The sequence below is a fragment of the Eleginops maclovinus genome, chromosome 2 (genome assembly GCF_036324505.1).
Source record: "Eleginops maclovinus isolate JMC-PN-2008 ecotype Puerto Natales chromosome 2, JC_Emac_rtc_rv5, whole genome shotgun sequence".
In the NCBI taxonomy this organism is placed as follows: Eukaryota; Metazoa; Chordata; class Actinopteri; order Perciformes; family Eleginopidae; genus Eleginops; species Eleginops maclovinus.
Window position 1 is genome coordinate 776,016 of NC_086350.1, and position 15,000 is coordinate 791,015.

The 15,000-nt window shown below is 43.1% G+C and overlaps 2 protein-coding genes across 2 annotated transcripts in view; one reads left to right on the plus strand and one right to left on the minus strand.

Moving 5' to 3' along the window:
- The window catches only part of c2h15orf40 (chromosome 2 C15orf40 homolog), a 9,692-nt gene extending 4,062 nt beyond the window's left edge, over positions 1 to 5,630 (minus strand). The window contains 1 exon segment of the mRNA XM_063906018.1: positions 5,349 to 5,630. Coding sequence (XP_063762088.1) covers positions 5,349 to 5,630 — 282 coding nt within the window.
- A 4,436-nt stretch (positions 5,631 to 10,066) lies between these two features.
- The window catches only part of LOC134879482 (proline-rich protein 5-like), a 15,200-nt gene continuing 10,266 nt past the window's right edge, over positions 10,067 to 15,000 (plus strand). The window contains exons 1-2 of the mRNA XM_063906029.1: positions 10,067 to 10,352; positions 13,986 to 14,300. The gene's annotated coding sequence lies outside the window, so the exon portion shown is untranslated. The remainder of the gene's footprint in view (positions 10,353 to 13,985; positions 14,301 to 15,000) is intronic.

Genomic DNA, 15,000 nt, shown 5'->3' on the forward strand with positions numbered 1-15,000 from the left:
TATATTATGTTAACCAAATTTTGGGGCCGGAAGCAAAGGGCCCCCGAATAAACATCTCTACTTTGGGCACCGCACTTTCCCGCGTTTAACAAAAAAGGTTTACCAGAAGGGTAAAATAAAAACTGTTTAAAAATGGTAAAGAAAAAAGCCCCCCCCCCAATAAAAAACCGAGACACACCAGGAAAAAAGTTTGTTATTCGTCACCAAAAAAACACACACACACAAAAACCCCCACACACACACACCAAAACCAACAAAACACACAAAACCACACTCACCCCCACAAAACCCCCCACAAAACGGAGAACCCGGGGGAAAAATGATTTCACCTTTTTTCCCAAAAGCGCACTTCCCAGAAAGGGACGGCCCACGGAGGGAAAACTGGGAAAAAACTTCCAAACAGCTCTGAATCCACCCCTGGAAACCCCCGAAATTTTTTCCCCAAAAACAAGAGGAAATAACTTTCCCAAAAACCCGGGGGGCTGCTGCTGTGGCTCTGTTTCTCTCGGAATTAAAAGGGTTCCCGGTTAAAGGGGAATGCTTCTGCTCTGTCTCCAAGGAGTCTTTAGAGATCCTGTCGTTTCCCCCTCAGCCACAGCTTTTTGTAGAGGGGCTGTCTGGGAGGGGTGGTGGAGCAGAACCCCCATTTCAAAGTGTCCCTTTGTAAAAAGGAATCTTCAAGGCCAGAGCCCCCTTTAAAACTGGGTTAAAACCTTTTTGAGACCTTTCCCAAGGAAGGGGGTCAGGGGACTTCAGGGGGGGCTTCTGCATCTGCACCTGAAAAGACTCGACTCTTCTGTCTGGACCCTCGCAGCCAGTGTGTTTTCCCCTGCGAGATTCCAAAAACACAAAAACCAAAAAAAAAGGGTTCAGGCCCGGGGTGAAAACTGCCGGATCTAAAAAAGGGGGTTCCCGAAGTCCTGCAGCCCTTAAGGAGAAACTGAAGCTCTTTGAAAAAATTAAAGTGAAATTTTTTATCAGGGCAGCAGGACACATGGGGGCCCAGGGGCCCCACGCAAAAGAAATGCAGATTAAGGAGGGATTTAAGAAAACTTTACCAATTTTTAGAAGGGGGAAGAGGGGGCCAGGATGGCTGCACTGGGGGAGGAAGGGGAGCAGAAGAGGAGGATGATGGAGGAAAAGATGGAGGCTGTGAGCAGAGAGAGGGCACTTTTTCCTCACATCAGAGCCACGAGGAGGAGTGAGAGCTGAAGAGTCCCCCCTTGCCACTCAAGGCTCAGTGGAAGGCTGCGCGCCCCCTGCTGGGGGACCACACTCCCCTCAGGGGCTTGATAGACCGGGCCCCAAAACCCGGGGGAAACCTCAGTTTCAACATCTGGAGCAAGATGAAGGACATGGTCCCTATTACCCTTCACCTGGACCCAAACTTTTTGCAAATTTCCAGCCTCATTCTGTTGAAATCTGCCAGGTGAATTAGGACAGGGGGAACAAGGGGAACTTCCGATAATCCAAAAGGGGTTTGAAATTACACTCTCTCCTTTGGGCCTGAGAGCTTTAAACTGGGACCACAGCTGGGAGTCCGGGTTGGAACAGTGTATAGGGAATTTGGTGTTTTAGCAGAGTCGCAGAGAGGGAGAGCATAGGGCCGGTTAAAAGGGAGTTTAGGGGTTCGTGAAGGTGAATATCGGCCATTTCCCCCCCCCCCCCAATGGTTTTTGTTTCCCTTTCAAAAGGAGCTCCGGTTTCCCCTTTTTAATCCCCTTTTCCCCTTTTCAGGGGGGAAAATCTTCCTTCTTCTGGACCGGACATAACACAAAAATACACACCTACACCTTAAACTTTCACTAAAGGGGATTTTCTACTTTTACACTGATGATGAACTGCGGTTTAAACCATGAGGCCTGTGATAGGACCACGATGACGAGAAGAAGAAAGATGATGATGATGATGATGATGTGATGATGAAAGAAACAATGAATGTGAGATGAGGGATGACCCCCGGTTTTTGTTCGGAAGGATTTGTAATTTTCTTTTCTTAGTTTTTGTTTAAAAGTTTGATTCTATAAAATTTTTCCATACAAAAAAGAAATGTTTCTTTTTAGGGTTTTTTTAAAGGTTGATTTTAGAAAACATGCAAATCATTAAAGAAGGAAAAAGTAGAAATTTTTTAGAAAATAAAATGTGGCATTAAAAAAAAAACCCCCTCAGAAAAAAAATCATATACTATTTTTTTTTTTAATGGAGCAATCATACCAGGGGTTGAACATGCGATGTCTTTCCTCTAAAAGAGGGGGGGAAAATTTTTTGGGGTTTTAGTTTTTGTTGGTTCCTTTTTTTGAGCTTCCCAAGTTTTTTTGGGGTTCATTTTACATGTGTCCTTTGTTCAGATGTACTTGTTTTTACATTTAATTTGTAATAAATGATATGACTTTTCCTTTTTGTGTCTTTTTGTGCCCTTTTTATTTTCTATAGCTCTGTGCTCCTTTGGAGGGAGACTCGGTTGACAAAACCCCCTTCCAAGGACTTTTTTAGTAGACTGGTTTTACTTTACAGAGGCTCTCAAAAACCCTCACTTTCCCCACCTGTTCAGGAATTGTTGGGTTTCCCCAGGGTTGCGGGATTGACCCTTTAAACCCCAAAACCCCCATCTTGCATTATTCCTGTCCCCGGTCTGGGGTCAATGGTTTCCTGAATGTGTTTTTTTGTTGTTATCCCGAAAAAAGGTGTGTGTTAAAGATTTTTAAGTTTTGTTCCATGGCAATGTGTGGCCCCCAAAAACAGATTTGTTTGAAGCAGATGGTGTGTCTTGAAGAAGTGTGTGTCTCTGAAGAGATGTGTTTTTCTTGAAACAGATGTGTGCCTCTGAAACAAGGGGGTGTCGAAAAGATTGTGTTTTTGAAGAGAAATTTTGCCGAACAGAGTGTGCTTTGAACGTTGTGTGTCTCTGAAACGATGGTGTGTCTGAAGCAGAAGTGTGTGTTCCCGAAGCAGTGTGTTGTTTTGAAGCAGATGTGGTTCTAAGAGATGGTGTGTCTCTAAACAAAGTGGTCTTGAAACAGATGTGTTTGGGGCCGAAGCAGATTGTGCTTGAAAAGTGTGGTGTCTCTGAAGCAGAGTGTGGTGTCTCTGAAGCAGATGTGTGTGTCTCTGAAGCAGATGTGTGTCTCTGAAGCAGATGTGTGTCTCTCTGAAGCAGATGTGTGTGTCTCTGAAGCAGATGTGTGTGTCTCTGAAGCAGATGTGTGTCTCTGAAGCAGATGTTGTGTCTCTGAAGCAGATGTGTGTGTCTCTGAAGCAGATGTGTGTCTCTGAAGCAGATGTGTGTCTCTCTGAAGCAGATGTGGTCTCTGAAGCAGATGTGTGTCTCTGAAGCAGATGTGTGTCTTCTGAAGCAGATGTGTGTCTCTGAAGCAGATGTGTGTCTCTGAAGCAGATGTGTGTCTCTGAAGCAGATGTTTCCTGGCAGAGGAACAATGGGTGACAGACGAGAGGAAACAGAGGAACGCTGAGATCCAGGATCCGCCTCAACATGTCGCTCTCAGGTTATCCTGGTTTAAAATCAGACAGTGGTTCCCCTTCAGTCTGAGCAGAGACACAGTTCTTGTTGTTGCATATGACCTGCTTCATCTCTGCATGATGTTAGTTATTCCAACGTATCAGTAATATCTGGATTAAACAAACATTCACCAGAATAACACACAGTGAAAATAATGAGGTCCAGGTCAACGTTAAAATCCTGCTTTTGCATTAGTCAGTAATAATGAAGGAAATCAAAAAGCTCTACGTCATAAAGAAAGAAAGTGTAGGCATGTTTAATATAGGTGTTCTTTAAAGCTTGATATTTGCAGCAAAGTACTCTACATTATTGGAGGAGAGAAGTCGTATTATTTAGAAAACCAAACTTCACAACAATACAAACATGTAATAATATAAATGAAATGTGTTTAGAAATAGAAACGAGATATAAAGTGATTTCGCCTCGTTCTTTAAATCTCTTCTCAGGTATCTGGTGTCTTCATTCACGTTATTTGTTTGAATTACACTCTTAACTCTTCATCAGTCATTTTATTTTTACACTTTAAAATACCATTTTTCAAAGCAGGACTGTTTGGTTTAAGGGTCCAAGTACTTCTTGTGGCGCAGAATATTGGAAATTGAGAGGCATTTATAAACACAACCATGGCCACGTTAAAGGAAGAGTTGGAATATTAGGGTTAGGGTAAAAGTAGGGCATTTTTAAAAGTCGAAATTTAGAAAATAAATCTGAAAGTGGAAACAAAGTTAGATCTGTTAGGAGAAAGTGATCATTAATGTATGAATGTGTGAAAGTGCTTTTAGTGCTTAAATGTCACTCGAGACCAATCCTCTATCCTCCTGCTCCGGCCTCCACACATCTGAAGCTGACCCTTCTCACACATTAACACGTTTCTCATAGAAACAATAAGGAACCACAAAGATGGAAATAACTGAGTGCTAGCTTATTTAGGACCGTGGTATTAACCGGTGCCCCGTGTGAGGCTCGACACAAACCACATCAGAAAAACTGTTTTATGGTTTTACTGAAGGATGTTGGAGAAACCTCAGATATCAAGGTAGACATCTGCTGTGTTTCTGTGGACCACGAAGCTCTACTTGTTGTTATTCAATTTAACTTGATGTACAGTTACACATGATTGAAAAGGATCAAATGTTTAACTGATAAAGACAACACGCTGAATTAAACAGCCTTTGCTGGAGTCTAAAATAAAAGCCAATCAGAAACAGACAATCAACAGAACACAAACAGAGGAACCGTGTTTCTAACTCAATATCCGAAAACTCACATTTGCCAAAGCACAGGTTTTCTAAACAACTTCCAGAAGAACTCTACATACTACATTCTACAGATGACTACAGAAGAGGAAACACATCCTTATAACATGCTAACATCTAGGTCAGAAATATGAGGCTCACAAACTAGTCTAATGTTATCAATGGGAGAGACACACATGACCATTAGCATTGAACAGATCCTTTAAAATAAAGTCTCCTTTACACTGAAAACCACAATCATAAAGATCACGTTTTACAGGAAGTTATCTGTTCCAGTCCAGATTCACTCTGACCCTCTGGAGCTTCTTCTGAGATGGGAGAACAATACTTCCATCTGGTGGGGAGAGTGCAGAGTATTCACCTTCACAGGAACATATTCTCCATGATGCAGAGCATATGTCTGCCTTCCTGTCGACAGACTCTGCTAACACACCCAGTGCCCAGGCCTCACTGTGTCTAACCTGGACATCCCAGCTGTGAGTCCCCGAGTTAAAGCTCTCAGAGCCCAGGACAGAGCAATATTCAATCCTCTCTGGATTATCTGGAAGTTCCTGTCTCTCTCCTCCTCGTCTCACTCTGGTCAGATCTTCAGACAGGATGAGGTCTGGATTAGCAGTGTTTGGGTCCAGGATGAGAGGATAATAGGAGACCATGTCCTTCATCTTGCTCCAGATGTTGAAGCTGAGGTTGCCCAGGTGTTTGGCCTGGTCTATCAGAGACCCTGAGGACAGCTGTGGATCCTCCAGCAGGGGGCGCTGCAGCCTCTCCACTGCAGCCTTGTAGTTGTGCAGGAAGGAGACATCTTCAGCTCTCAGCTCCTCCTCTGTGGCTCTGACTGTGAGTGAAAGAGCTGCCATCTCTCTGCTCTCTCTGAGCCCGATGGATCCTGGCCATGTCCTCTTGGAACATGCCCGCTCCATCAGGGAAGGGGAAATCCATGGATGGAATAACGTGGTCCTTCAGGATATTCAGGGAGTCAGCTGACCTCATTCTTTGGGCACGTTACTGAACCTAAACCAGACCAACTGCAGCAGCCCCAGATCATAGCCCTGCCCCCACAGGCTGGGGACCTGTTTTTGGCTGGGCAGTGTGTCTGCGGCCACTGAGGCTCTGGATGATAAGTGCTGGAAAAGTTTGGAAAACCTGTTTGAGCAGTTCCTGAAGCTGAGAAACCGAAATAGCTCACTTGTCAGGCTGCCTTTGGAAGGACAGCCTGACAACAACTCAAGGTTGAGAAACTCAATTAACGACTTTTAGCTGCAGGAAAATACTAACATCCCGAACGAGCCCCCGTCAGGTTACCTCAAGTTTTATTGAACTTTGTGTTTGCAGGAATCCCTCACAGCCCGCTCACTGAGACAGGAGCCACTGTCACTACGTCTTTACTGCAGCTAACCTATTCCCTCATTATCCATTCACTAACCACTGCTGTGTGTGTGTTGTGTTTCTGCAGTTGGCGGGGAGGATGTGTGCAGAAGAACACAAGTACGACTGAGTAAGTGACAGAGACGAACTGTAGCGGTGGAAAGTACATTTACTCAATGGCTGTATTTGACCCATTTGTGCTCGTAGACTTTCTGTATATGATAAGCTAAAGGCACCTGCATCCTCTCTGATATCCAGCCAGGGACAACTCCTCTGGCTGAAAGAGGTCTGATTGTACTTTGAGGAAATGCTCCTACTTCTCTCTTGATTTATCACCTTTCTTTGTGCATCTGAAGGTGCTCAAGGTCATCCGAAGGCTTTGCAACAAGGAGCCCGCTAACTTAAACTGCAGCAGGTACTGATACTGCGAACAGAACTGTAGTCCTAATATAAAGCTAACATTTTAAAGGATAAGTCTGATATAAGTTGAGCTTCTCATAGTGCGCCCTAAAACAGGAAACATTGAGTTGGTCAAATCAAACAAAGACGTTGTTTGCATTTCAAACCTGACAGACAGATATGAGTGGACGCAGTAGAGTGAGTTTGTTGTTGTGCTGTTTAGTAATCAGAGCCGCAGGACGTCCAGCGTCAGACTCAATGCTCTGTCCTTCTACCTGCAGGAGAAAAAGGTCAAACATCCTTAAAATATCCTCAAGACATTCCTCTTAAAACATGCTTAAAACCTTCCATAAAACCTCCTCTCCTCTCTAACTGGTCCTCCTGTCTTCCAGTGTTTTCCAGTGAAGACGGACATTAATGCTGTTTTGGATCTAATGCTGCAGGTAAAACACACCTGTAACTTTCGGACACGTGGTACGTGGCATCTCCCTTAGGGATAAGGTGAGAAGTTCAGTCATCCGGGAGGGACTCGGAGTAGAACCGCTGCTCCTTCATGTTGAAAGGAGCCAGTTGAGGTGGTTCGGGCACCTAGTGAGGATGCCACCTGGGCGCCTCCCTAGGGAGGTGTTCCAGGCACGTCCAGCTGGGAAGAGACCGAGGGGTAGACCTCGGACCAGGTGGTTATATCTCTTCGCTGGCCTGGGAGCGCCTTGGAATCCCCCAGTCAGAGCTGGTTGATGACGGGATGTAAATGTCTGAAGTGGGTGTCTGATCACATCTGGAGCTTAAACAACATTTGAATTCAGAACTTTCACTTGTTCTGAAGGAATGTGAAACCTAGGTATTTCTACTGATCTAAATGTTGTCGGTCTGCAGGGATATGAGATCATGAGCGTCCTGCTGGCGGCTTTCAGAGGAGACGTTAATATTACAATCCTTAATAAACAAGAGAGGCCTTTCCTTCAACCTTCAACAGGAAGTCTGAATGCTTCAAGAAGAGATTTCTAATATTTGGAGAAAATATAGAAAATCTGTATTTTTAATTCAAACATCAAACATTAAGATTTAAAAACATTAAAAAATTCAAGAATGAATGAATTGTGATAATGAGCGTTCTCGATGAAATATGAAAATATATTTCAAGTAAAAATTTAAATATTTATAAGAATTTTTTCAAAAAGAAAGAAAAGAGTTAATATTTAATCAAATTATAATTTATAAAAACAAGTCTTCAGATTTTAATTCTTCTTTTCAAACATTTCAGTTTTTAAAATATCAAAATATTTTATTAGAATTGTTTAATTATTGAAGGTAAAATAAGATGATTAAAAGTCATAACATTAAAAACTTCTTCCTGCTCCTCGTCCTCCTCCTGCTCCTGCTCCTCCTCCTCGTCCTCTTCCTCCTGCTCCTCCTCCTCGTCCTCCTCCTGCTCCTCGTCCTCTTCCTGCTCCTCGTCCTCTTCCTCCTCCTCCTCCTGTTCTTCCTCCTCCTCCTCGTCCTCCTCCTGCTCCTCGTCCTCTTCCTCCTCCTCCTCCTCCTCCTCCTCCTCCTCCTCCTCCTCCTCCTCCTCCTCCTTCCACAGGTACTTCCTGTCCGGTGTGGATGTGAACGCCGTGGATTACGACGGGCACTCGGCGCTGCACGTCGCGGCCGCTGAAGGTCACGCAGAGGTCGCCCGCTTCCTGCTGCAGAACGGGGGGGCCGACCCCTCCCTCAGAGACCGTAAATGAAACCGGAAGAAGATATATCGTTTATTTTTGGTGAGAATTTTGAGGGTCATTGAGGAGTTTATTTGTGATATCCACCTGGATCATCGTCTTCTGTTTACAGTCTGGACTTCCTCTGTTTGTGGTTGTCTTTAATTTACACACAACATCTACTGCACGTCTGTCCGTCCTGGGGGAGGGACCCCTCCTCTGTTGCTCTCCCTGAGGTTCCTAACATTTTCCCCGTTAACTGGCGGGTTTCTTTGTGTGATGTGAGGGTCCAAGGACAGAGGGGGTCAGTTCTGTACAAACTGTAAAGCCCACTGAGAGACAGGTACTGATATTAGGACCTATAATTAAACCTCGATGCGCTGGTTGATTGATTTCTGACAGGTTTGAGTCCACATAACTTTAAAACCACCTTGAAAATTGATCAAAATCAGCCTAATGGGGGTACAAATTTGACCACTTTCTGGTTAATAAGTGACTTTGTTGATCCTAAAAAGGTCAGAAACAGATTCAACAACCTCAATATCATCCAATCTGAAAGGAGCGGAATGCGGCTGCTTTGAGCAGAGTTGGACTTCAGAGCATCTTCCTTAAAGTGGGGGTTAGTTTTCCTTTCGATTGCACTGTGTGATGTAGTTCTGTCCTGCGCCAGGTGGGGGAGCTCCGCCCTGCAGGAGACGCTGCTGTAGGACCCCCAGCAGGGACCAGAACCTCTGCAGTCTGGGACCAGAACCTCTACACATAGCCTTTGTTATTTATATTAATAAAGGTTATTGAACTCATTAAATATGAAATGGATTTAAATATATATTTTGTTCCTGGTGTAATCAATGTTTATTTATGACCAACTCATGAATATTGATTTAGGTTCATTTATTCTGAACCAATCATTGTCTGGGATTCAGGCTGGAGTCAGAGCGGTACCGGAAGTCAGGTGTCCAATTTCACAATAAAAGAGCAACAAATAACTTCGATACAGAATTTATTTTAATTTAATTTCTTTAATTTGGCAAATATTGTTTTCCTTCTGCATGATGAACGAGTGACGGAGCTATGGATATAATAATAATATAAACAGATAACACTAAAAACATTATAACATTAATAATATTCACAATAATATCAATATCAATAATAATAAAAGTAACAAAACCATTATGACAAAAATATATAATATTAAACTAAAAATAACAGGGTCAAAAATCATGTCACGGTGGTGATGGCGAAGTCCGTAGAAACTTGACAGGGGAACTGGAAGGTCACCGGTTCAAGTCCCTGAGGAAGGCACCGTTCTCTCCACTGCCCCCCGGGCACCGTACATAGGGCAGCCCAATGCTCCCAACACTAGGATGGGACAAATGCAGAATGTGCATTTCCCCTCTGTGGGACCAGTAAGGGTTCCTTCTGTAAATATATATATATGATTTATCCACACAACTTACTTTTCTTGTTATTTAAATTCCAAAGTGATAAATTGAGTGGTTGAAACAGAGAACTGAGAAATATAGTTTTGTGTTTCAGAATTGCTTAGTAGTTTACATCTAAATAAAAAAAAAGGTAATAATTACAAGAAGGAACTTTGCTTTGGTGAATTTAGGGTGAATTAAAATGGAAAAATAAAATATACCCAAAATAGAAATATAGAAAAATAATACACAACATTAAAACGACTGCTTTTCCCCAAAACTGGTTGTGTCCATTTAAATGCTTTTAACAACTGTTGCTACATTATCATGAAGCTTACAAATTCAACCTGGACCTTTACTTTGAAGGGTGTAACCGGAAGTGGGTGTAGTCAGCACTGTTAGCTTGTTCAGCAGCCTGTTGATCGGGAGCCGCAGTTGTCTCATAAAGAGCCGGGAGAGTGTGAGAGGAAGAGTCTCTCTGTGCACAACAAACAAAACAAACAAACAAACAAACAAACAAATTGTGTACTTTAGTTTTAAGTTTTATTTTTCCTCCGTCCGGAAGTTAGACCGATGTGTGAGCAGAATGTCAGCCGGAGATGAGGCGCTGCTGTCGGCGTTGAGCTGCGTGTCGACCCGCTCGGTCCCCGGTGCTTTATTCATCATTCAGCACTAAAGCGAATCTGCAGAGGTGAGCTCACACACTTTTATCCTGACTTTATAACACACACACACACACACACACACACACACACACACACACACACACACACACACACACACACACACACACACACACACACTGTTTTGGGGGAAAGTGCACAACACAGGTGCAAAACTAAAATACAGAAAAATATATGAATTCTATCTCTTTTCAATTGCGAGGTTTCAAAGGAAGGGAATAAACCAAAAATACACTTTGAAAATAAATCAATAATCAATTTATTTGGAGCCTAACAGTGGGCTAAGCTCCGTGTTTAGTCCTTTGTGACTTTGACTAAAAGTTTGGAAAAAGACTTGCAGATAGTTTAATTATTGTAAATGTATTGAGAGATAGGTTGTGGTATTTGTTTTCTTATCATAAACACTGAAATATAATAACCCTATATATATATAATATAGACTTCCCTGAACATAGCTTATCTTGTAGATTCCCCTCAGTGTGACCACCACAGGGGGTGCACCTGCACTCAAGTCATCCCAAACGGTTGAAACAGTCCAAACATTTCTTCAGCAGACCCTCATGTGTGCTGGGCGCTGTTTCCAGTGCTCTTTATACATCCATGTCTGAAACGCCTCCATTTGACTCCTTTGTTTACTTCCGGAACATAGTGACATCACTATGGAACACTCACACTCCTATTGGCTAGTGTTCCAACACATTGCATGTGATAGGCTAAGGGGCGGGTCGTCTGTAAGTGAGAAAAATAAAGAGCTTTTTGAAGGTTAAAGCATGGCGCTGTGTCCCGGCAGAGACCCTAGAGGACCCTGAAAATAAGCAGATTATTTAAAACGTGGACACAGTGATGTGAGACAAATCAGACTAAATGGTCTCGATTAAAATGAACTTCCTCCTGATTTCTGCGTCTGAAAAAGGCCATTTAAGTTACAGAATGTTCCTCTCGCTCCGAAAACACAATGTCCCCCCCCAGTCTGAGGTTCCTGGGAGGCTGCAGCATCACTAACCGTGACCTCGGGTGTTTTCCCAAACATAACTTAGCCTGCTCATTTAAAGTGAAAGTAAACAGTGTGCAGCGCGGCTCTGAAGTACACTGTTAGCATGTTGGTAATCCTCAAACAGCGGCCCCCCTGTCATGAGAAAGTATTTAGAGAGGCTAATGCAATTACAAACAGAAAGCGGGGAGAGGTTCTTTACTCTGAGCCGCTAACTAATCAGTAAAAATATGCCTGTACATGTAAATTAAGTGGAAATGATGCAGTTTATAAAGGAATGGATATAATTAACAACACATTTGAGGCATATTTAAAAAATCTGCTTTTAGAGATGAATATTGTTAGTATGACAGCGGAGTTCCTCTTAGAAAGAAAATAAGGTGTATATAAAGATACAGTGAGAGAAATATATAACGCAAACTTAATTTAAGCAAATATTCAAAATAAAGTTATACAAATATGAATCAGTAAAAAATAAAATGTACGTTTAATGTTTGAATGAAATCTCTCCTGGTTTTAAAAGGAAACAGAGCACTTTTATTTTAGGCCACCCTCCCTCATCTCCTTCTGTTAGTCATGTGCTGTGTTTCCCAGAATGCTATTCCACAATGTCAACAAAATGAGAGTAAATTACAGAAATATTCAGAAGAGAGCAGTGAGTCACAAACTACCAGCTGTCCTGATGCTGCAAAGCATTCTGGGCTTTTTCTCCCCATGTGATCATAGAAACGGGGGTCTGAAGTCTGTGGTGGACGTCTTAAAGAGTCCTCTCCTGCTGATGTTCAGGTGTCTCTACTTTAAAGAGTCCTCTCCTGCTGATGTTCAGGTGTATATCAGTATGTAGAGTCTCTACTTTAAAGAGTCCTCTCCTGCTGATGTTCAGGTGTATATCAGTATGTAGAGTCTCTACTTTAAAGAGTCCTCTCCTGCTGATGTTCAGGTGTATATCAGTATGTAGAGTCTCTACTTTAAAGAGTCCTCTCCTGCTGATGTTCAGGTGTATATCAGTATGTAGTGTCTCTACTTTAAAGAGTCCTCTCCTGCTGATGTTCAGGTGTATATCAGTATGTAGAGTCTCTACTTTAAAGAGTCCTCTCCTGCTGATGTTCAGGTGTATATCAGTATGTAGAGTCTCTACTTTAAAGAGTCCTCTCCTGCTGATGTTCAGGTGTATATCAGTATGTAGTGTCTCTACTTTAAAGAGTCCTCTCCTGCTGATGTTCAGGTGTATATCAGTATGTAGAGTCTCTACTTTAAAGAGTCCTCTCCTGCTGATGTTCAGGTGTATATCAGTATGTAGAGTCTCTACTTTAAAGAGTCCTCTCCTGCTGATGTTCAGGTGTATATCAGTATGTAGTGTCTCTACTTTAAAGAGTCCTCTCCTGCTGATGTTCAGGTGTATATCAGTATGTAGAGTCTCTACTTTAAAGAGTCCTCTCCTGCTGATGTTCAGGTGTATATCAGTATGTAGTGTCTCTACTTTAAAGAGTCCTCTCCTGCTGATGTTCAGGTGTATATCAGTATGTAGTGTCTCTACTTTAAAGAGTCCTCTCCTGCTGATGTTCAGGTGTATATCAGTATGTAGTGTCTCTACTTTAAAGAGTCCTCTCCTGCTGATGTTCAGGTGTATATCAGTATGTAGTGTCTCTACTTTAAAGAGTCCTCTCCTGCTGATGTTCAGGTGTATATCAGTATGTAGAGTCTCTACTTTAAAGAGTCCTCTCCTGCTGATGTTCAGGTGTATATCAGTATGTAGAGTCTCTACTTTAAAGAGTCCTCTCCTGCTGATGTTCAGGTGTATATCAGTATGTAGAGTCTCTACTTTAAAGAGTCCTCTCCTGCTGATGTTCAGGTGTATATCAGTATGTAGTGTCTCTACTTTAAAGAGTCCTCTCCTGCTGATGTTCAGGTGTATGTCAGTATGTAGAGTCTCTACTTTAAAGAGTCCTCTCCTGCTGATGTTCAGGTGTGTATCAGTATGTAGAGTCTCTACTTTAAAGAGTCCTCTCCTGCTGATGTTCAGGTGTATATCAGTATGTAGAGGGGGGGGGGGAGTTTGACCTTTTTTAAGATGACTGATATTTTGTCTGTAAAACAGATGGGTTGCCATGGCGATGGTTACACACTCTGTGACGCCTGACGCCCACTTCATCGGAGCAGGAGGGGAGACAGTTGTTTCACTGTGTGTGTGTGTGTGTGTGTGTGTGTGTGTGTGTGTGTCGATACCACCAAATCCTGTGAATGCTACATGTGGGAACGGTGCACACATGGTCCCGTTCCCACACACAACCTGTAGTCCTTGACACACACACACACACACACACACACACACACACACACACACACACACACACACACACACACACACACACACACACACACACACACACACACACAGCTTTTTGTTTTGAATGCTCTTTTTCTGAACTATAGTTAAACATCGTTCAGAACCACGTTTCTAAATATCGCTGTCTGTCAGAACTGTTAGACCTGAGTACTTGTTCCTCCTCTGGATGCGATGTGTCTGTTTCGCTGGATGTTTCTTTAATATAAAAACTGCTCTAAATATCTCCATGTTTGTTATCCTTTGTCTCCTCCGCGTCTCCTCCTCTCCTCCTCCTCTCCTCCTCCTCGTGTCCTCGGGTCTCAGAGAGACAGACAGTGTGTGTTGCCCTCCTCGGGTCTGGCGGGACGCAGATGGAAAAACAGAGTGGTGTTTGTGTTGACGGTCCGCCTGCGATCAGAGGAGACGGCACAGCGAGAGGAGGAGACACACTGAGCTCCATATCCCATCAGCCACCTGGGCGTCCTGCACTGAGAGAGCGAGGACAGATGAAAGGGACTCCTTAATAGTCTCAACGCCAGCTCTGTGAACCCGGACATGTTGAGACCCCAATGATAGAAATGTATAGTAGGGGTCCGCAGCACAGAGGAACTGCTGGAGGCTGCCCTGTTTATTCACACGGTTAGCAGAAGTCTCATCATTAGCATTATTAGCATTATAGCTTATATTGACAATAGTGGAGACATGCTTGGAAGATTTGGACAGTTTCTGAGTGGTTTTGGGAGTTATTGAGGATCTTTATCCATTTCAGAAATGTGCAGGATTAAAAATAGCAGTTTTAACCTGAATCTGTTCTCTCTGTGGGCTGGCTGTGAATACCATGAGTAATGATGGGACCATTGGATATAGAGAGCCCAAGATAACAAATATTATCTCTCTTCAGTCCAAATGATTAAGATCCGTCTAAATCTTCAAAATTGACCCAAAATGAATACAACCAGAGAGTACGGGTAGGCCCACCTTCTGGTTAAACTGACATTTTGGGTCCTGAAAATGTCAGAAATGGATTCAGCATCCTCAGTAACCTCCCAAACCACTCTGACTGTCCACATCAGCCAGGCTATTGTTTAGCTATTGTTCCATGAGCTATAAGTAACGCAGCTGAAGCTAACTGTGTAAACGTCCCAACATCTGCAGGTTAGCATCCGCAGTTTCTATGTGCTGGAGACCCCTACTCTACATTTCTAACATAACACTTTTAGCTTTGTTGGCAATCAGACTGGAAGCGAGGGGGGGGCTATACTCCGCTCCACTCTCCACTGATCTGTTACACCTGAGCCCTCCCTTCCTCTCCAGAAAAATGTAGTAAGCAGACGTTAAA